The sequence below is a fragment of the Bos indicus x Bos taurus genome, chromosome 1 (genome assembly GCF_003369695.1).
Source record: "Bos indicus x Bos taurus breed Angus x Brahman F1 hybrid chromosome 1, Bos_hybrid_MaternalHap_v2.0, whole genome shotgun sequence".
Lineage (NCBI taxonomy): Eukaryota > Metazoa > Chordata > Mammalia > Artiodactyla > Bovidae > Bos > Bos indicus x Bos taurus.
Genome location: NC_040076.1, coordinates 85,790,140 through 85,812,922, shown reverse-complemented (window position 1 = coordinate 85,812,922; position 22,783 = coordinate 85,790,140). Strand labels below are relative to the sequence as shown.

General features: G+C 37.8%; 1 protein-coding gene across 6 annotated transcripts in view; it reads left to right on the top strand.

Annotated features, from left to right (window-relative positions):
* The window catches only part of FXR1 (FMR1 autosomal homolog 1), a 79,032-nt gene that overhangs the window by 38,939 nt on the left and 17,310 nt on the right, over positions 1 to 22,783 (top strand). For 3 of the 6 annotated variants that reach the window (XM_027540289.1, XM_027540302.1, XM_027540285.1), the window contains exons 4-13: positions 5,464 to 5,535; positions 5,963 to 6,111; positions 6,344 to 6,437; positions 7,111 to 7,227; positions 8,521 to 8,691; positions 10,128 to 10,206; positions 13,851 to 13,960; positions 20,265 to 20,351; positions 21,615 to 21,672; positions 21,760 to 21,822. In XM_027540289.1, the coding sequence (XP_027396090.1) occupies positions 5,464 to 5,535; positions 5,963 to 6,111; positions 6,344 to 6,437; positions 7,111 to 7,227; positions 8,521 to 8,691; positions 10,128 to 10,206; positions 13,851 to 13,960; positions 20,265 to 20,351; positions 21,615 to 21,672; positions 21,760 to 21,822 (1,000 nt within the window). Of the gene's footprint in view, positions 1 to 5,463; positions 5,536 to 5,962; positions 6,112 to 6,343; positions 6,438 to 7,110; positions 7,228 to 8,520; positions 8,692 to 10,127; positions 10,207 to 13,850; positions 13,961 to 20,264; positions 20,352 to 21,614; positions 21,823 to 22,783 lie in introns of all 6 variants that reach the window. The other 3 variants (XM_027540277.1, XM_027540271.1, XM_027540293.1) reach the window with 1 other exon arrangement.

Here is a 22,783-nt window from a genome sequence, read left to right as displayed (position 1 = left end):
CTAAAATTGAGTTCACTGAAGCTTTGTGGTAAATACGCTTTTTTCCTCTCATAGCTTTTCTCTAAACATGGTATACATTAAAGTTGAACATGAAATTTTGGCTTATTTATTTTTAGTTCCAGTAATTCCACCACTTCCAAGGTTACTTTCATATCATCTTGATACAGGCTTCAGACTTTTCCAAAACTGTTTGCCTATCAGTAATTGTTTGCATTATTTCACAAATGGCTGTTAACATGTATTGATGGGTAAATATCTCCACCTACCTGTGTAGGGGCAGCCTTACTTTAATCAATATTTTGTAGGTGTTTCTTGGTCATCTTTTCCCAGCCTTCCCTTCTGCACGTCGTTTTCCATGTATTTAAAATATATCACGCTGCTGTGTCATAAGAAACAGCTCTAATCCTCAATGGAAACTTTTCTAATCTGTTATATTTTGAAACACTTGATAATTGTAGAGTATATAAGATAGCAGGGGTTTTTTTGTTTTGTTTTGTTTTTGAATAAGTGGTTTTGTAAGATAACTTACTCTGCTGCTGCTGCCAAGTCACTTCAGTCATGTCCGACTCTGTGCGACCCCATAGACGGCAGCCCACCAGGCTCTCCTGTCCCTGGGATTCTCCAGGCAAGAACACTGGAGTGGGTTGCTATTTCATTCTCCAATGCATGAAAGTGAAAAGTGAAAGTGAAATCGCTCAGTCGTGTCCCACTCTTCGCTACCCCATGAACTGCAGCCTACCAGGCTCCTATGTCCATGGGATTTTCCTGGCAAGAATACTGGAGTGGGATGCCATTCGTAATATTTTTGTTGTTAGCTAGACCTTGGTTGGAGAAGGAAATGGCAACCCACACCAGTGTTCTTGCCTGGAGAATCCCAGGGACGGGGGAGCCTGGTGGGCTGCTGTCTATGGGGTCGTGCAGAGACGTACACGACTGAAGCGACTTAGCAGCAGCGGACCTTGGTGGCTCAGATGGTAAAGAATCTGCAATGTGGGAGAGCTGGGTTGGGAAGATCCCCTGGAGGAGGGCTTGGCAACCCACTGTGGTATTCTTGGCTGGAGAATCCCCATGAAGGGAGGAGCCTGATGGGCTACAGTTCATGGGATCACAAAGAGTCAGACACAACTGAATGACTAATTATAGACTTTTAGTACATCTAAGTTCCTTAGCAAGGGATTTAAATGTGATACCTTGAAGGAATTTAAAAATAGGGTTTCAGTTCAGTTTAGTTACTCAGTCGTGTCCGACTCTTTGTGACCCCATGAACCGCAGCATGCCAGGCCTCCCTGTCCATCACCAACTCCCAGAGTCCACCCAAACCTATGTCCATTGTGTCGGTGATGCCATCCCACCATCTCATCCTCTCTCATCCCCTTCTCCTCCCACCTTCAATCTTTCCCAGCATCAGGGTCTTTTCAAATGAGTCAGCTCTCTGCATCAGGTGGCCAAAGTATTGGAGTTTCAGCTTCACCATCAGTCCTTCCATTGAACACTCAGGACTGATCTCCTTTAGGATGGCCTGGTTGGATCCCCTTGCAGTCCAAGGGACTCTCAAAAGTCTTCTCCAGCACCACAGTTCAGAAGCATCAATTCTTGGCCACTCAGCTTTCTTTATAGTTCAATTCTCACATCCATACATGACTACTGAAAAAACCATAGTCTTGACTAGATGGACCTTTGGTGGCAAAGTAATGTCTCTGTCTAGGTTGGTCATAACTTTCCTTCCAAGGAGTAAGCGTCTTGTAATTTCATGGCTGCAATCAACATCTGCAGTGATTTTGGAGCCCAGAAAAATAAACTCTCTCACTGTTTCCACTGTTAGCCCATCTATTTGCCATGAAGTGATGGAACCGGATGCCATGATCTCAGTTTTCTGAATGTTGAGTTTAAGCCAACTTTTTCACTCTCCACTTTCACTTTCATCAAGAGGCTTTTTAGTTCTTCTTCACTTTGTGCCTTAAGGGTGGTGTCATCTGCATATCTGAGGTTATTGATATTTGTCCCGGCAGTCCTGATTCCAGCTTGTACTTCCTCCAGCCCAGGGTTTCTCATGAGGTACTCTGCATAGAAGTTAAAAATCAGGTTGACAGTATACAGCCTGTACTTTCTAAAAACAATTCTTAATTTCAGCATTTTATCAACACTGATATCAGATTTAAAATACGTCTTATTAAAGTTCTAGCTTATCCTCACTTCTGATACGTAAAGCATCAGAATGCCATGCTCAAAGATGAACCACGTTGACATAAGCTTAAAGACGTGTGCTTTACACTATGTGAAACTGTCTGTGAGAAACATTTCTTTATAATAATACTTATATATGTTTATTAGTTCAGTTCAGTCGCTCAGTCGTGTCCGACTCTTTGCAACCCCATGAATCGCAGCACACCAGGCCTCCCTGTCCATCACCAACTCCGGAGTTCACTCAGACTCACGTCCATCGAGTCAGTGATGCCATCCAGCCAATCTCATCCTCTGTCGTCCCCTTCTCCTCTTGCCCCCAGTCCCTCCCAGCATCAGAGTCTTTTCCAATGAGTCAACTCTTCACATGAGGTGGCCAAAGTACTGGAGTTTCAGCTTTAGCATCATTCCTTTCAAAGAAATCCCAGGGCTGATCTCCTTCAGAATGATCTCCTTGCAGTCCAAGGGACTCTCAAGAGTCTTCTCCAACACCACAGTTCAAAAGCATCAATTCTTTGGCACTCAGCCTTCTTCACAGTCCAACTCTCACATCCATACATGACCACAAGAAAAACCACAGCCTTGACTAGATGAACCTAGAGATCAAATTGCCAACATCTGCTGGATCATGGAAAAAGCAAGAGAGTTCCAGAAAAACATCTATTTCTGCTTTATTGACTGTGCCAAAGCCTTTGACTGTGTGGATCACAATAAACTGTGGAAAACTCTGAAAGAGATGGAAAAACCAGACCACCTGACCTGCCTCTTGAGAAATCTGTATGCAGGTCAGGAAGCAACAGTTAGAACTGGACATGGAACAACAGACTGGTTCCAAATAGGAAAAGGAGTACGTCAAGGCTGTATATTGTCACCCTCCTTATTTAACTTCTATGCATAATACATCGTGAGAAACGTTGGGCAGGAGGAAGCACAAGCTGGAATCAAGATTGCCAGGAGAAATATCAATAACCTCAGATATGCAGATGATACTATCCTTATGGCAGAAAGTGAAGAAGAACTAAAGAGCCTCTTGATGAAAGTGAAAGAAGAGAGTGACAAAGTTGGCTTAAAACTCAACATTCAGAAAACGAAGATCATGGCATCCGGTCCCACCACTTCATGGGAAATAGATAGGGAAACAGTGGAAACAGTGTCAGACTTTATTTTGGGGGGCTCCAAAATCACTGCAGATGGTGACTGCAGCCATGAAATTACAAGACGCTTACTCCTTGGAAGGAAAGTTATGACCAACCTAGATAGCATATTCAAAAGCAGAGACATTTATGTTTATTAGACACTCATAAATTTGGGGCTTCCCTGGTGGGTCAGATGGTAAAATATCTGTCTGCGATACAGGAGACCTGGGTATAATCCTTGGGTTTAGAAGATCAGCTGGAAAAGAGAATGGCTACCCACTCCAGTATTTTTGCCTGGAGAATTTGTGGACAGAGGAGCCTGTCGGACTACAGTTCATGGTGTCACAAAGAGTTGGACAAAACTGAGTGACTGACACTTTCACTAGACTAGACTTTGAAATTGAATTTGAAGTTCAATTTTCAGGGCACCAAATTGCCCACACAGGTTCAATTCTATTTTTCAGTAGTAAAATTGAAGCATATACCTTTTTATTCAGTCACCAAGTTGTGTGACCCCATGGGTTGCAGCATGCCAGTCTTCCCTGTCCCTCACCATCTCCCAGAGTTTGCTTAAAACTCATGTCCACTGAATCAGTGATGCCAGCCAGTCATCTCATTCTCTGTTGCTGCCTTCTCCTTCTGCCTTCAATTTTTCCCAGTATCAGGGTCTTTTCCATTAAGTTGGCTCTTTGCATCAGGTGGCCAAAATATTGGGACTTGAGCATCAGTCTTTCCAATGAGTATTCAGGTCTGGTTTCCTTTAAAATTGACTAGTTTGATCTCTTTGCTGTCCACGGGACTCTCAAGAACATCTTCTCCAACACCACAGTTCGAAAGTATCAGTTCTTCAGTGCTCAGCCTTTGGTCCAGCTCTCACATTCATAGATGACGACTGTAAAAACCATGGCCTTGACTAAACAGATCTTTGTCAGCAAAGTGATGTCTCTGCTTTTTTAATATGCTGTCTAGATTTGTCATAGCTTTCCTGTTGCTGCTGCTAATTCGCTTCAGTCATGTCCGACTCTGTGCAACCCCATAGACGGCAGCCCACCAGGCTGCGCCATCCCTGGGATTCTCCAGGCAAGAAAGAACACTGGAGTGGGTCGCCATTTCCTTCTCCAATGCATGAAAGTGAAAAGGGAAAGTGAAGTCACTCAGTCGTGTCCCAACTCTTCGGGACCCCATGGACTGCAGCCTACCAGGGTCCCGTGTCCATGGGATTTTCCAGGCAGGAGTAGGTTGCCACCAGGCTCCGCCATCCCTGGGATGCTCCAGGCAAGAAAGAACACTGGATTGGGTTGCCATTGCCTTCTCCCATAGCTTTCCTACCGAGACGCAATTGTCTTGTAATTTCATGGTTGCAGTCACCATCTGCAGTGATTTTAGAGCTCAAGAAGAGGAAATCTGTCACTGCTTCCACCTTTTCCCTTCTATTTGCCATGAAGCGATGGGACTGGATGCCTTGACTTAGCTTCTTTAATATTGAATTTTAAGCTGCCTTTTTCACTCTACTCTTTAACCCTCATCAAGAGGCTCTTTAGTTCCTCTTTGCTTTCTCCCACTAAATTGATATCATCTGCATATCTGAGGTTGTTGTTATTTCTCCTGGCAATCTTGATTTCAGCTTGTAACTCATCCAGCCCAGCATTTTGCATGATGTGCTCTACATATAAGTTAAACAAACAGGGTGACAATAAACAGCCTTGTTGTACTCCTTTCCCAATTTTGAACCAGTCAGTTCCATAGAAGGTTCTACCTGTTGCTTCTTGACCTACATACAGGTTTCTCAGGAGACAGATAAGATTGTGTGGTATTCCCATCTCTTTAAGCGTTTTCCACAATTTGTTATGATCCACACAGTCAAAGGCTTTAGCATAGTCAATGAAACAGAGGTAGATGTTTTTCTGGAATTCTCTTGCTGCTTCTGTGATCCAGTGAATATTGGCAATTTGATCTCTGATTCCTCTGCCTTATGCATATATAGTTCTTATTACATTACACTTATGTAGCAGTTTCATCTTTTTCACAGTAACATTTTTTGATTCTTGAATTTAACACAATTTTGCACTTATAAAAAGTCATTATTTACAGTGTTAATCTTTTGGGATAAATGAATAAGGGCACTTTTTTTTAATTTTCCTGTCAGGTATATTCAAGAGCAAATGATCAAGAACCATGTGGATGGTGGTTGGCTAAAGTTCGAATGATGAAAGGAGAAGTAAGTTATGTTAAAACTTGCTTTGTGATTAATTTTCAAGGAAATATGTTGACTCCTGGTTTCTGTAACTGTTACTCCAACTCTTAGTTTTGTTGTTAAAAAGCCTGTTTCAGAAATAATCATGTATTTCAAAAATTCATCAGATCATTAATTTCTGTTTGTGTTCTGGATTTGCGAACACCAAAGCTGCTCTCCAGAGGTATCTGCAGAGGTATTTTGCAAGCATGTGAGGACCACCAGAGTTCTTGCTTGTAAGAACCTCTAATCTAGTTTAGGCAAATCAGGTTGATGTAACTAAGCTGTGCTTAGTACTTGTGCCACAAGGGGGAGGGTCTACTGCTTAATCCAAGCAAAGTAATTAGAACTTCATTTAAAGCTCATTATTTTTGTTCGGATGGGATTTTTAAAGTGTTTTGTTGTCTTTTAGTTTTATGTCATTGAATATGCTGCTTGTGATGCCACTTACAATGAAATAGTCACATTTGAACGACTTCGGCCTGTCAATCAAAATAAAACTGTCAAAAAAAATACCTTCTTTAAATGCACAGTGGATGTTCCTGAGGATTTGAGAGAGGCGTGAGTAATTTTGTTTACTGTTGAACTGCTTTGTGAATTAAGGGGATTTTTCAGTGCTACAAAAATCTTTTTTTACCCCAAACACCCGATTAAAACTTTGATAGAAAATGTTTTTAACAGACAAAAGTTTTCAGTGGGTGGTGTCAGTATGAAATACAAGACTTTTCATTATAATTGCCCTCTAAATTTAACCTGTTGTTTAGGTCTTACACGTGAATTACTCTCTCCTTAGGTGTGCTAATGAAAATGCACATAAAGATTTTAAGAAAGCCGTAGGAGCATGCAGAATTTTTTACCATCCAGAAACAACACAGCTAATGATACTGGTAAGATAACTCCATATTTTAAGGTATAGCATGAATATTGTGAATCTGCCTACAATGCAGGAGACCCAGCATTGGGTGGGGAAGATCCACTGGTGAAGGGAATGGCAACCGACTCCAGTATTCTTGCCTGGAGAAACCCACTCCAGTATTCTTGCCTGGAGAATTCCACGGACAGAGGCTCCTGGCAGGCTGCAGTCTATGGGGTTTGCAAAGAGTCAGACAGGACTGAGTGACTAACACTTTTCACTTTATTAAACTGTACATTGTACATATTTTATAATTAAATATTTCAAAGATAAAAGATAACTTGTTTTATGGTGACTTTATTAGAATACAATGTGGAATAAAAAAAATTTTGCAGTTACAAATTTGTTAATTTGTAAATCTTTCCTGGAGAAAGGAGGAAAAATCTGAATACAGCATTCTTTACATCATAAAATTCTTAACATATGGGATCTGGGATTCTATATCCCTCCTCCCCCCATTATAATTTGAAGAGCAGATCTAAGTAATATGGAAATTAAGAAAGCAAGTAAGATTACTTGTGGGAAGCAGTGCATGTTAGGTGAGGAGAATACAGTAGATGAAAATCAAGGGAGGCTTTATTTGGAAGGTTGTGTTTGTATTAAAAAAAGGGTTTAAGTTTTTGAATGAGTAACTTATTTGTTTATAGTCTGCCAGTGAAGCAACTGTGAAGAGAGTAAATATTTTGAGTGACATGCATTTGCGAAGTATTCGTACAAAATTGATGCTTATGTCCCGAAATGAAGAGGCCACTAAGCATTTAGAAGTAAGTGGGTTCACATGTAAAAGATTTTTTGTGCTTCTCATTTAGTTTCCTGAGTATATTATTCAAGTTCTATGGCTGAAACTATATGACTGTTAGGTAAGGCAACTTGGGAACTGTTTTGTGGCTAATAACTGAAATTATTGTGTCCTTAGAGTTACTTTTCTCTATTACTTTTATCAGACATAGCCTTTTAGCTGCTAAATACCTGAATGGTGCCAAAGAGCTTAAAAACTCGCTAGGGATTTCCAGCAGAACTTTATTGCTAGTTCTTTACTGTTTTTTTTATTGTCCTGTGAGCTATCAGTCAATGCACTTTCTCAGTAACTAGTTCATTAGTATAACAACTCTTGGGTAAGAAGAGAGAAGGTCACATGGGTTGTAGTTTTAAAAAAGAGCCTGTCATTGCTTCTCTCTGTTCTGTCCTGAGGTACTCCTGTTTTCTTCTACTTTTCACTGCCACATTAGGTGATTTGTTGCCCCTACTCCCTCCCATACATACATGTGCTCCCACACACAGTCTTAGGGAAATTGAGGTTTGTTTACCTTTATAACAAGTACATGAGTGCCCTTAACTAATTTCAAACTTCCAAACAAGTGATACGTGAATAAGTTTTGAGATAGGAATCATTTGAGTTGGAGAGCTCCCTGTGTGAGTAGTTCTGGAAAATTGTTTTAGAATTACTGTTTTCTGTGACCATGATTAAATAGAATGATCAGACTTCCCCCTTTCATTACATGACCAAGTGAACTACCTTTTTTCTTTTTTCCCTTTTCTTTTTTCTTTTTTTAAATTGTAGTAGAATAAACATAACATTTACCATCCTGACCATTTCTAAGTGTGCATTTCATAGTATTGAGCAATATATTCACACTGTTGATCAATCAATCTTCAGAATATTTTCATCTTTGAATCTGTGTGTCCATTTAAACGACTTCCTATTTCCCTTTCCCCCAGCTCCAGGCCATCACCATTCTACTTTGTTTTTACAAATTTGACTACTTTAGATAACCTTTTTGTAAGTGGAATCATATGGTATTTATCTTTTTGTGACTGGCTTATTTCACTAAGCATAATGTTCTCAATGTTTGTCCATGTTGTAGCATGTATCAGAATTTCCTTTTTAGGGCTGAATAATTCTGATTGTATGCATATATCACATTTTGTTTATCCATTCATCATTCAGTGGACCTTTGGGTTGCTTCCTCCTCTTGACTATTGTAAATAATGCTATGAACATGGGTGTATAAAATTTTTTTTTATCTTTTATAATACTAATTTGCCTCTTTTACTAGTGCACAAAGCAACTTGCAGCAGCTTTTCATGAGGAATTTGTTGTGAGAGAAGATTTGATGGGCCTGGCGATAGGAACACATGGTAGTAACATACAGCAAGCTAGAAAGGTTCCTGGAGTTACAGCTATTGAGCTAGATGAAGATACTGGAACATTTAGAATCTACGGAGAGGTATGCTGCTTGTCCCCCACCTTGGGTAATTTTACTATAGCATATTAACAGTTGTCTGGAATTTTAGTTTCTGGGTGGAATAGTTTAAAATTGCAAGTCTAGTATCATTACATGTAGGTTGATTAAAGATACTGTATTAGTATATATATTATAATATGCTAATATATATAATTACAGGGCCTTGAAAGATTATTGGATATTTAATGTGTACTGTTTTCCAAAGTTCCTTAATCAACTGCTTCTGAATTTCTCAGCTTTATGTGCGTTACAAATAATTTATTCAAGTATCTTTTGAGTGTTTATTATGTCAGGTACTGGCAGCTGTAAATAGTATATAATACCTTTTGTAGACCTTGAATTTTAAATATTTTGTCACTGGTTAATTGTGACAGTTGTGTGGGCATGAACATAATCTGAAAAATAAAACAAGCTTTCCTTCATTAAGACCATCCTTCACATTAGAGTAAAATAGATGAGTTTTTGGGTGTGATAATTTTAAGTCTCGACTTTTCATTTAAGTCATATAGTGAATGTGACTGGAGGTCTGATTTTTACTTTTGAAACCTTTAGAAGTAGGCAATATACCAAAGTGATTAAGATGAAAGGCTTTAAGAGCCATATTACTGGAATTGGAATTTTGTCTCTACCACTTTGAGAAGACTTGGAGAAAGTTAGGCAGTTCCCCTGCATAGTTTTCCACATTGTAAAATGAAAATAACAGTGCTTACCATAACAGTTTATGAAGATTGAATATGGAGTTTAAATTTTTGCTATGTATGATGTATTGAGCACACAACATACTTGCTTTATGGTTATTAAAGGACAAACATTAAAAGTGGAAGTTAATTGTTACTGAGAACTATAAATTCCTTTTACAGAACACAACCTGACCTTCCCCCCCGTCTTCTAGTTTTTTTAAATTTTAACTGTTAGAGCTTAGGAATTTTAATGATCATATTAGTAGGTAATTTTTAAAATGCATCCCTACAAAAACAGCCTTTTAAATCGTTTCTTACATTGAGAAGGAGAAAACAATGCAGACAGCACATACAGTATAAACAGTTCTTTTTTTTTTTAAATTCACCTGGAGAAACCAGCATAGAAGTGTGGGCCAGATGTATTTAGGATGGGGTTAAAATTTCGCTAACATAAGTAAGTTAAACTCTCTCAGTTTTCTCAGGAGCTTAATGTTTAGACAGTTTTAGATGTCTTAGGGACTGTAAAGATGTCTAACATTTTGATTGTAAAAGCCTTTTTGCCCTAGCTCTTTAATGATTTATGAATACTTGACTTGAAATAGCACTTTGGTCGTCTGAGCAGAATCTTGTACTGGAGCTTGACAGTTCAGTTTCTTTTTTTTTTCTTGTATTTTTGTTGTGGATTGTGGGTTTCTTCAAGATTGAATTTCATGTTTGTTCCCCCACCCTACTCCGCAGAGTGCTGATGCTGTAAAAAAGGCTAGAGGTTTCTTGGAATTTGTGGAGGATTTTATTCAGGTTCCTAGGAATCTTGTTGGTAAGTACTTCTACTAAATGTTAAGTTAAATGTTATTTAATTACATATGATGACTTAATTAAAAATTAGCCTTTCCTGATAACATTTACCTTCTAAATTATGTGGATTTTTTTTTTTTAATAACAGTTTGGCATTACAGTTTTTCTTAAGCTTTTTCATCCCCTTCGCTTCTTTCTTAATATTTTCATTTGCTTGGTGTCTTTTTATCTTTCATACATCCATCAAAATTGTAGTACTTTTTTGAGAAGGTATTTGTGGTAATTGTTTTCTTTTGTTTGGTGCAGAAGAGAAAGTTTGAGTGGACTAACAATAGGGTAATAAACTTCTACACAGTAGGGTTTGAGAAGTGATAGTTGTTGCAAAAACCTCGAATAAGGATAAGAAGTCATAAGAAGTCGTGGGCAGAAGAGAAGGATGGTGATGATATTAGGGGAGGTTTCACTATTAAGTTTTTGACACTTTTGATGAAAACTGCTGTGCCTGTGGGTTCTAAGTTAAGTGACAACAGGTTTTGCTTTTGAAGCTGCAGTTAATGAGCATTATAACTTAAGAGATCAGTTGTTTAATAGCTTTGTTAATAATATTCTCTATATCTGTGTGATCTATCCTTTAAGATGCAGTCTGAAACAGAGAAATCTTGGTCACATGTTAAATTATACTTAGTGATTCTATATTTAATATAAGCATCAACACAAAGTAATGACATTTTCTAGGGGGATGATTTTTTTATGACTTTTGGTCATGTGTTGAGTCTCCTTAGTTTTTTGACTATAATGAAATTGAGCCCCTTGGGCTCCATTTATATATAAGTACACCTTGTCTACCTTTAGGAAAAGATTCTATATACATTTTACTTGTCAGAGTCTGAAACATTAATAGGTGAAAATTAAAAAACAACAGCACACTTGTGCTATTAAAAATGTTTGTTTTGGCCAATAACAAGTAGTGTATTTGCGATAATAGCGTACACTACAAGAATTTGGACAGTCTGTTGGTATTCAACTAGAGAAAAAGCTTTTCACTTCTGCCTAAACATTTGGATGTCTATGATATACTACTAATTTAGCTCCACTTGTTAACATGTATTGTTAGCAGTCACTGTGTACTGAGTGGCTGGAGATGATGAGTTAAGAGGTTAAAATTAAATATAAGTCTTATGAATTTTATATAATTTAAATAAATGGTAAGATACAAAATGTTACCAAATACTCATTTCTGTCAAGGGAAATCCTTTGGCAAGAACGATGCTTTTGAAAATGATCCCCTTGATTGTTTATATAATGCTCCCATTATTGACAGCTATCAGTACTAACATTTTGGTTGCTGCTTTCACAGAACATAATTTAACTTAGATTTCTTCACTTGTAAAAATCATTTGGAGGTGAGTGTGTCCAAGGGAGTCATGGTTCTTTCCAATCCAACAATTCTGTAGAAGATAGCATTGGTCTTACAGAGTTTGTGGTAGTGTTAACCTTAAATAAAAATTTCTCATATTTGAGAAATAGGAAATTGGATATATTTATAGTTCTCAGATTCTTCTCTTTGTTTATCTGTTCAGTGATGTGAGAATCTAACATGTCTCTTGTTTTCCTCTACCCTGGCTTGTTTGGCTTTATTTGGGTTATTTGTTTACTATTTAGAAAATAAATATTAGCAGCAACTGTTATACATTGGTTAAATACTCAGAAGTAGTATAAAGACCTGAGTTGAGTGCTGTCTATTTATAGTAGCACTACATCTTTCTCTAAAATGTTTTCTGGGTGAAGCAGTCTTTTGAAAAATAGTACATTCTTAGTCAAAGTGAAAGAGAAAAAGAGGACTGAGAAGTAAAAGGAAATGAGGACTACTTGGTGGGTAAGTTTCAGAGAGAATTCTCACATATATTCAGGTTCCAAGAGTTCTAGACTTGTTGACCATTCCCACCCCTCCCAAATCAAAAGTATTATGTGAACATTGATTTGAAAATGAATTGAAACTTCAGCTCCTGGAAGCCTTCCTTAATCACTTCTCTACTCTGTCCCTTCAGCATTTATGCTCAGTGCTCAAATTATACCACAGGTCTGCTTCAGTTTGTCAATATGCTTTGGAATTTAAACTGTGGAAATGATCAGTTAAAATATTGACGGTCTCTGGTGGGACTAAATAAAACTTGCAGGTAGGTCCTTGCCACAGACCCCAGAAGGGTGATGGATATTCACTCACCACTGGTATAGTTCACAAGAAGTAAGGGGCAGAGATTTTGGGGAGGGGGTATGATGTAACAATCTGATTTTTGTTTTTTTCGAAAAGATATTTGCTTATTTTTAGCAGGGTCAAGGATGGAGTTGCTGCTTGAGCTTCACTGTGTTAACATGAAGGTTGCTTTTATATGCTGCTGCTAGGGCTGCTCTGAGAAGACATGCAACATGTGAATTCCCTGTCCTACTCTATTTTGTTTTTTCTCTTGTTCAGTCGCTGCTGCTTTAAATTTAGAGTTATTGGGCAAGGAGGTTTGAAAATCCTATAATAGCGTCTGTTGTATTGACTGGCTTACTGTTGCCATTATTCCCTTGTTTGTCGCCCTCCCCCCCTTATTTATTCTTTATTGGAAGCTGTTCTGTCAAGCATACAGTAGGAGGAACTTACATTATAACCTGTTTCAGCCAAAATTAATTTATTGTGCAAATAGATTGCTGGTATAGTGTAACATTTTAACTGAGGATTTGAACTTAATAACAAGTAAGATGTTACTGTTAACTTAGTATACATCTATTTATAGTAATGGTTACTGGAACATTTACTTCTGTTACCAAGTAACACTACCCAGTATTGCTTTGTTATTTTATGGGTGTATATTAGCTTTATAAAAAGTGAGTTCCCTAGGTGAAGAGCATCTTCATATCCTCCTTTTAGTTTCTCTAATTGTCAGATACTCTGTTATTTGACAGACTTAACAAGTTAAGTGTGGAGAAGGTAAATAATTTGAATTCTTTGTCATTTCACAGTATTTCATATCTAGGAAGAAGACAGCAACCCATATATATTTTGTATGTAGTTGTATAGTTCTAAAGTACTTTAAACACTTATAGGTGTAAAATGTAATACTTGTTAAAGGTAAATATTTTATTTCAGTGAAGAGAATATTCATTTAAAAAGAATCTTCAAGTCACAGTTGTCTTTTAAGTAGGACCTTGAAAATAAAAGCCAGGTTGATGACATTGTTAGTTGTTTTAATAATAATATATGTAATATGTCATAAATGTAAACAAATTGATGTAATTAATGCCAAAATAAAAGTTTTCTTTTTGCCTTTATTTCTATAATTCAAGCTTTTGGAATAAATGGGTTGGACTTGATATTTTAAAAATATAAAAATGGTATAGAACATATTAAAAAATAGTTGGACTTTGAAAATATCTTACATGTGAGTAGAGTTATTGATCTCAGTTAATAGTAGCAACCTTAGCCATACTGAAGAGAAGGAGGTTTCATACCAAAGATATGTTTCTCAATTGTCGTTAGGGTGAGTTAATTGAGAATAAAAAGATGCAGTTTTGCTTGGTTTTTATAATTTGATAGCAAGTCATAAATTATTTGGGCTGATGTTGAAATGATAGCAGTGTTGGTTTTTAATTTATTATTATATATGTTTTCTCTTATTAAAGGAAAAGTAATTGGGAAAAATGGCAAAGTTATTCAAGAAATAGTAGACAAATCTGGTGTGGTTCGGGTGAGAATTGAAGGAGACAATGAAAATAAACTACCTAGAGAAGATGTAAGTATTTAAAACATAATTTGCCTGTGTCCACCCCCCCCCCCAATTCTTTTATATTTTGAAAATTGTTTTAAGAAAGTTACATCCAGTGAACTACTCTGCCTCTGCAGTAAAATTTTTTTTTTAAAGGTCTGTTTCTCAGTGCTTCAGTAAAAAGGCCAATTTTTGATTTAAAAAAGACTCTAGTTTGATAATCTTATCAGTTCTTTTTTTTTTCTTTTTTCTTTTTTTTGTACTTAGAGTATAAAGAATTTGGTACTCTAAACAAAACAGTTGGCTGTAAAGGAATTCTTAATAAAGGTTTTTTGACTTTTTTTTTTTGTAAGCTCTGACCATTTCTTAAATGAAATCCTTAAGCTTTAACATTGCTGGTCATTCTGGTGCCTTTGGAGAAGGAAGTGGCAACCCCCTTCAGTATTCTTGCTTAGAGACTCCCATGGACAGAGGAGCCTGGTGGGCTGCTGTCCATAGGGTCACACAGAGTCGGACACAACTGAAGTGACTTAGCATGCGTGCATGCATTGGAGAAGGAACTGGGAACCCACTCCAGTAGTCTTGCCTGGAGAATCCCAGGGACAGAGGATCCGGGTGGGCTGCTGTCTATGGGGTCATACAGAGTCGGACACAACTGAAGTGGCTTAGCAGCAGCAGCTGATGCCAACTTTCTGAAATTTGTTTTCAGTCTTTTTGCTACATGTTAATGTCTTGTCCACTGTGCCTTTTTTTTTTTTTTAAACTTCTTATCCACCACTTTAAGCATCACTAACCTTTGTGGCTGTAGTGGTCAACTCTATATAGTTATATGTCTGAATATAAGGCAACGACTTCCCCCTCTCCCACCCCCAAAATTATCTCCCAGAAAACAGTACATTCACAACTTCTTCAGTTTTGCACAGTGGGTAACTGGGGAGTTTGTTTGCTTATTGGACAAAGTAAGTTTTTTTTTTTTTTAAAGAGGCACATGGAGGAAACTGAAGACATTTGCTAAGATAAACAGCCTCACACCATATACTGGATGTTGTAAAGGTCCCAGTGAAAGACAACATTTCCTTGATTCTTTTAGAATCAAGAATGTGGTGATAAAAACGAATGAGGAAAAACAAATGACTGTTTTGCAAATGAGTACTTGTAGATTGATTACATCCTGCTGCTGCTGCTAAGTCGCTTCAGTCATGTCTGACTCTGTGGGACCCCATAGACAGCAGCCCACTAGGCTTCCCCGTCCCTGGGATTCTCCAGGCAAGAACACTGGAGTGGGTTGCCATTTCCTTCTCCAATGCATGAAAGTGAAAAGTGAAAGTGAAGTCGCTCAGTCGTGTCCGACTCCAGCGACCCCGTGGACTGTAGCCCACCAGGCTTCCCCGTTCCTGGGATTGTCCTGGAGTAGGTTGCCATTTCGTTCTCCAGTGCGTGAAAGTGAAAAGTGAAAGTGAAGTTGCTCAGTCGTGTCCGACTCTAGCGACCCCATGGACTACAGCCTACCAGGCTCCTCCGTCCATGGGATTTTCTAGGCAAAAGTACTGGAGTGGGGTGCCATTGCCTTCTCCGTGATTACATCCTACACAGCTTTAAAAATTGATGTAAACCTTAAGTAATTTTAACTTCGTATTAAGCAAACACCATACCCACCTGGAGGGTTGGTGACGACCCCATTAAAATCAAGGGTGTCATACTATTGACACCATCTCTGTTGATACATTTAACGTGTAAAATAATGGTGACCCATTTGGCATACAAGGCTTCCCTGGTGATTCAGTCGTAAAGAACCTGCCTGCCAATGCAGGATATGCAGGTTTGATTCCTGGGTTGGGAAAAGCCCCAGAGGAGGAAATGACAAACAATTCCAGTAGTTTTGCCTGGGAAATCCTAATGGACAGAGGAGCCCGGTGGACTACAGCCCATGGGGTTGCAGAACAGTTGGACGTGACTTAACAACTAAACAACAATAACAGTTTGGCTTATAAGTCCTGGATAAAATTGGTCTGAATATTAAGGTGTTTACTGAGCAAGGTCATTAAATGACTCAATTATAAATATCTTAGCTTGGTAGTAATATCTAGTCTTCCCTTAGCTTGACTTATTCCTAGCTGCTTTCCAGTATTTACCACCTTGTTGCAAGCTGATTCTTTCAGGATGTCCTTCATAAATTAGTACACTTTACTTTGTAGTTTTGGTCATTTTTACCTCCCATTTCTGTGCCAGAATTAAGAAATTTAAATGCTAAAAGACGCCAAGTAGATTATGTAAATTATCAAACAGATTGGGATTAAAAAAGAGGAAGGGGAGGGCACACTGTGCCTTTCTATAAAAGAAACCAATGCTGCTCGGTTTTAATCTGGTCGCTGTGTAGGTATGCATGTATTGTTTTGCTATATCTTTTGATATTTTAAAGAAAAGTCAAAAGCCTAAATAAACAGAACATTTTAATTTTCAAAGCATTGAACGTGAAAATAAATCTCAAAGTTGATAGAGCTTATGTGGGGTCAGTTCGACTAGTCGCGTCTGACTCTTTGCGACCCCATGGACTGCAGCATGCCAGGCTTCCCTGTCCATCCATCACCAACTCCCAGAGCTTGCTCAGACTCATGTCCACTGAGTTGGTGATGCCATCCAACCATCTCATCTTCTGTTCCTCCCCTTCTGCCTTCAGTCTTTCCCAGCATCAGCATATTTTCCGATGAGTCAGTTCTTCGCATCAGGTGGCCAAAGTATTGGAGTTCTACATTCAGCATCAGTCCTTTCAATGAATATTCAGGTCTGATTTCCTTCAGGATGGACTGATTGGATCTCCTTGCAGTCTAAGGGACTGTCAAGAGTCTTCTCCAACACCACATTTTAAAAGCATCAATTCTTCAGTGCCAGTTTTCTTTATAGTCCAACCCTCAGATCCATACATGACTACTGGAAAAACCATAGCTTTGACAAGACGGACCTTTATTGACAAAGTAATGTCTCTGCTTTTTAATATGCTGTCTAGGTTGGTCATAGCTTTTCTTCCAAGGAGCAAGCATCTTTTAATTTCATGGCTGCAGTCACCATCTGCATTGATTTTGCAGCCCAAGAAATAAAATCTCTTGCTGTTAAAATCGTTTCCCCATCTATTTGCCATGAAGTGATGGGACCAGATGCCATGATCTTAGTTTTTTGAATATTGAGTTTTAAGCCAGCTTTTTCACTCTCGTCTTTCACTTTCATCAGGAGGCTCTTCACTTTCTGAAAGTTCCTCTTCACTTTCTGCCGTAAGAGTGGTGTTATCTGCATATATGAGGTTATTGATATTTCTCCTGGCAATCTTGATTCCAGCTTATACTTCATCCAGCCCGGCATTTCACACGATGTATTCTGCATATAAGTTAAATAAGCAGGGTGACAGTACACAGCCTTGACGTATTCCTTTACCAATTTTGAACCAGTCCATTGTTCCATGTCTGGTTCTAACTTGCTTTTTGACCTGCATACAGATTTATCAGGAGGCAGGTCAGGTGGCCTGGTATTCCCATCTCTTGAAGAATTTTCCACAGTTTATTGTGATCCACACAGTCAAAGGCTTTAGAGTAGTCAGTGAAGCAGTAGATGTTTTTCTGGAATTCTCTTGCTTTTTTTAGTGACCCAATAGATGTTGGCAATTTGATCTCTGGTTCTTCTGCCTTTTTCTAAATCCAGTTTGAACATCTATTTGGTAGTTCTTGGTTTCACGTACTGTTTAAGCCTTGCTTGGAGGATTTCGAGCATTACTTTGCTAATGTGTTCAGTTCAGTTCAGTCGCTCAGTCGTGTCCGACTCTTTGCGACCCCATGAATCGCAGCACACCAGGCCTCTCTGTCCATCACCAACTCCTGGAGTTCACCCAGACTCACGTCCATCGAGTCAGTGATGCCATCCAGCCATCTCATCCTCTGTCGTCCCCTTCTCCTCCTGCCCCCAATCCCTCCCAGCATCAGAGTCTTTTCCAATGAGTCAACTCTTCACATGAGGTGGCCAAAGTACTGGAGTTTCAGCTTTAGCATCATTCCTTCCAGAGAAATCCCACGGCTGGTCTCCTTCAGAATGGACTGGTTGGATCTCCTTGCAGTCCAAGGGACTCTCAAGAGTCTTCTCCAACACCACAGTTCAAAAGCATCAATTCTTTGGCGCTCAGCCTTCTTCACAGTCCAGCTCACATCCATACATGACCACAGGAAAAACCATAGCCTTGACTAGACAAACCTTTGTTGGCAAAGTAATGTCTCTGCTTTTGAATGTGCTATCTATCTAGGTTGGTCATAACTTTCCTTCCAAGGAGTAAGCGTCTTGTAATTTCATGGCTGCAGTCACCATCTGCAGTGATTTTGGAGCCCAGAAAAATAAAGTCAGACACTGTTTCCCCATCTATTTCCCATGAAGTCATGGGACCGGATGCCATGATGTTTGTTTTCTCTGAATGTTGAGCTTTAAGCCAACTTTTTCACTCTCCACTTTCACTTTCATCAAGAGGCTTTTGAGTTCCTCTTCACTTTCTGCCATAAGGGTGGTGTCATCTGCATATCTGAGGTTATTGATATTTCTCCTGGCAATCTTGATTCCAGCTTGTGCTTCTTGCAGCCCAGCGTTTCTCATGATGTACTCTGCATAGAAGTTAAATAAGCAGGGTGACAATATACAGCCTTGACGTACTCCTTTTCCTATTTGGAACCAGTCTGTTGTTCCATGTCCAGTTCTAACTGTTGCTTCCTGACCTGTATATAGGTTTCTCAAGAGGCTGGTCAGGTGGTCTGGTATTCCCATCTTTTTCAGAATTTTCCACAGTTTATTGTGATCCATGCAGTCAAAGGCTTTGGCATAGTCAATAAAGCAGAAATAGATGTTTTTCTGGAACTCTCTTGCTTTTTCAATTATCCAGCGCATGTTGGCAATTTGATCTCTGGTTCCTCTGCCTTTTCTATTGTGCGATAGTTTGAACATTCTTTGGCATTGCCTTTCTTTGGGATAGAAATGAGAACTGACATTTGCCAGTCCTGTGGCCACTGCTGAGTTTTCCAAATTTTGCTGGCATATTTAACAGCATCATCTTTTAGGATTTGAAATAGCTCAGCTGGAATTCCATCACCTCCACAAATACTTTACAGTGAAATTATTACAGGAGCGTTTGATATCTTTTCTGAGATTGTGATTCTTTTTACCTTTTTCTTTAACATAGATTATGGCAGTTAACAAGTGGATATTATTTGGAATTAAGTAACTGGATACGAAATGTGTTGGGTTAATTGCTGATTTTATGACTTTGAGCACATTTTTTTCTCAACTGTAGAATTGGGATATTTCTTTAAAATGACTGTAAGTAATATAGTCCCAGAATTACATTATGCATTAAAACTTTCTAGCTCTTTTTTTTCTCCTCCTATCTTTTGTTCACTTTGCATCCTGTGTTTTCTGCATATGAATTCTTGAAGATAGCTCAAGGCTTTCTCACTTCCTAAGCTTAAGGTAGAGTCCCTTGTTCATACCTTCCTAGTTGGAATTACTTCTTCTAGAGTCACTGCAGCTTTCAGCTCCATGATAGCTGTACTCTGTACTGTAGCTTTAGCACCTGCCCTAGTGCCTTTCTTCTTTTTAATTTCCCATACTAAAATTCACTAATTAAATTTTTTAAAAATTATTTTGAAAATAAGTCACATAGTGGTTTCCTATATAGAATAAAAAGTTAAGCCACACTTATTTCTGTATTTAGAACCCAAAGTTCTTAAGCCAGGTTATTTAAATAACTGTTAGGAATGATTCTATAAAATCAAGAAAGTGAAGGACATTGAAAGTGATTGGGTGAGTTTCCTTAGACTGTTCATTTTCTTTAGCTAGTAGGAAGCTGAAAGTTTATTTCTTTAAAGAAAAAAAAAAACATATCATTTAGGTATCTTACTTCCCTTCCTTCTCACTTTTTAAAACCACCTTTTGAAATTCAACTAAGTAAAACAGGTCAGGGTTAATCCTTTCATTTGGTTTAATAACTTAAGGTGACTATTTGCCCATATCAGTAATTTCTTTATTTTACACTGTGAAAGTTTGTACATGATACTTCTGTTAATGGTCACGAAGTACTTCCAACCTACAGATGTTGAAAGTTTTGCTATATGAGCATATATTACAGGGATAACCTGCCCAATGTGTTTTATTATGTTTTTAAGGCAAGCACTACTAAAAATACATCTAATCTGTAAATTCATTCCAGTTTGATGGAAAATTTCTTTGAAAGTTGGTTTATTTATTTAAAAGATTTGCTTGAATTAGAGGACATAAATACTAAATACTGGGATGTTGTGTTTTCTTACAGGGAATGGTTCCATTTGTATTTGTTGGCACTAAAGAAAGCATTGGAAATGTGCAAGTGCTTTTAGAGTATCATATTGCTTATCTAAAGGTTTGTATAGTGTTCATATTTATATCATGTTCCTTCTCACATTAAACTTTAATTTTATATTAGTATTGTAAATTTTTAAATCTTAATTTTTGTTAATTCAGCTTCATATTTCCCTTTTTTTTCCTTTCTGTGTGAGAATATTAAAAGGTCCTTTGCCATTGTAAAATGATTGGCCTCATGTACATTTTTCTCTTTCCCACTGAACGTTTATATTTCTTTCCTTCTGTTTAAGACATGGCCACTCTTAACATTTGTTGCAAATAGGAGAGAGAACCGGGAATGATGTGGACTTTCTTGGTTACTAATGCTCATCTATAAACGTTCCCTTGAAGGAGATGAGTCCATGTCTTTTTTATATTGTATACCTGTAGCACTTAGCAGAGTTGACACCTGATGGTTACTGGTACTCTCTGAATCACATGAACTACCTCCATATATATCATTTGATAACTCTTAACCATTGTTGTTTAGTCTATCTGGGTTAATAAAGAGAAAAGGTTTTGGAAAAGAAATGCCCTATAAATTATTATAAGTTGGAATTGTCATTTTTTATTCTTTTTATTCCTGCTGTGTTTTTGTTGTTTATGGTACTTGAACTGCTGTCTCTAGTTATGTTTTCCTTTTAGTCACTCAGATCGTTGTTATGTTAATATTTTCAAAGCACCCTTGATTAAGTCCTTCCTTTCTTTGAAAAACTTGTCTTTGCAGTACTCTGCTGCTTTTTAGCCAAGAGCTTTCTCCATAGACACCTTACTTTCACATTCTGTAATGACCTCAATCTCTGAATGACCAAGTCTACCAGTTCAGCTAGGCCACAACTCAGTTGTCACTATTTTGATAGGGAAGTAGTTTATTAGTAATACCTGTCATAGGTGGTACTTTACCTCATTTAGCAGAGTTTGATACTCCTTAAAGACTAGGTCTGATAATTAGCTATTATTTCAGCAGTTGTCTGTTAACCATCCCCTAGGTTATTTTAATGCTCATCTGTAAACATTCCCCTGAAGGAGAAGAGTCCTTGTCTTTTTTATATGTATACCTGTAGTACTTAGTATGGTTGGCACATGATGCTAAGGCATTTAGTAAATGCTTGTTGAATTGACCTTGTAAATTATGTTCACTAGGAATACAGTCTACATTGCCAAATAACTGCCCAAGATCACAGCTGCGTTCAGTGGTAGGACCAGACTATAGCTCAACTCTAGGCTTTAAGAAGAAAAAAGAAATACATGTAAGATTTATCCTTTTTCATTTTCATTATAGGAAGTAGAACAGCTAAGAATGGAACGACTACAGATTGATGAACAACTTCGACAGATTGGTATGGGTTTCAGACCTTCTTCCACCAGAGGGCCTGAAAAAGAGAAAGGATATGCCACTGATGAAAGTACCGTCTCTTCTGTACAAGGTTCTAGGTCTTATAGTGGAAGAGGCAGAGGTCGTCGGGGCCCTAATTACACCTCCGGTTATGGTAAAAAAATTTTTTCTTTTTGGTAGTAGTTGTAGTTTAGGTGCTCCAGTACATTTTGGTTATTGTTGTTCAGTTCATCACTTTATCTTGGTTTTGAGGGTAGGAGACAGTTCTAAGGTACGCGTTTTAATAGTAGTGACTGTATTTTATATTAATGACTGTACAAGATTTGTAGTGTTCAAGTAGCTATGTAATGAAATGAAACATGTTTTTGTTAAATTTATAGCTCATAATCATGTTTATTCTAAATATTTAAATATATATACAACTGGTTTTCTCAGATAGTTACCTTGTACAATTATATACATTTTCCAGTAAAAACCTGGTGGTGGTAATACTACTAGGATTTACCTTTTGCTTACCCTTTAGGAAAAGGAAAAGTAAAAAATACACTAGTCACTGTGCTGTGTTTATATGTAGCAAATCTGTACTAGTTTTTAAAATATACTATATTGGTTCACTTAGTAGTTTTGAATATTAATATCTCACATCTGCAGTTATTTTGTGAAATACAGGATTTCAATAATATGAGGGCTTTAAAAGTTAGAACTTAATTAACATAAATGAACATTATTTTTCTAAAATACATTTCACTTTGAAGATCGGACTTAACCCATGTAGGAAGGGGCCAGTGGATGGTGATGGTCAACAATTTTCTAATCCTAAATTTCTTACTTCTTCTTCAGCTTTGGAGTTGTTCCATTTTTCTGCATTTGGACTTGGATCTTAGCAGTGACCTGATTTTTGCGTTCCCTTCTCTCTCCTCTTCTCTCTTCTCTACTCCCCTATGCTCATCCAAACTGCTTTGGGAAAATATTTCATAAGCCTTTTCCAGAATAGAAGGCATTTAGGGAAAACAGAAATACATGAAAGCTTATAGTGTACAGATTCCACATCCATATTTCATGTTTGAAGGATCATCTAACGATGTCAGAGTCAGTTTGGTACTATATTTCATTTG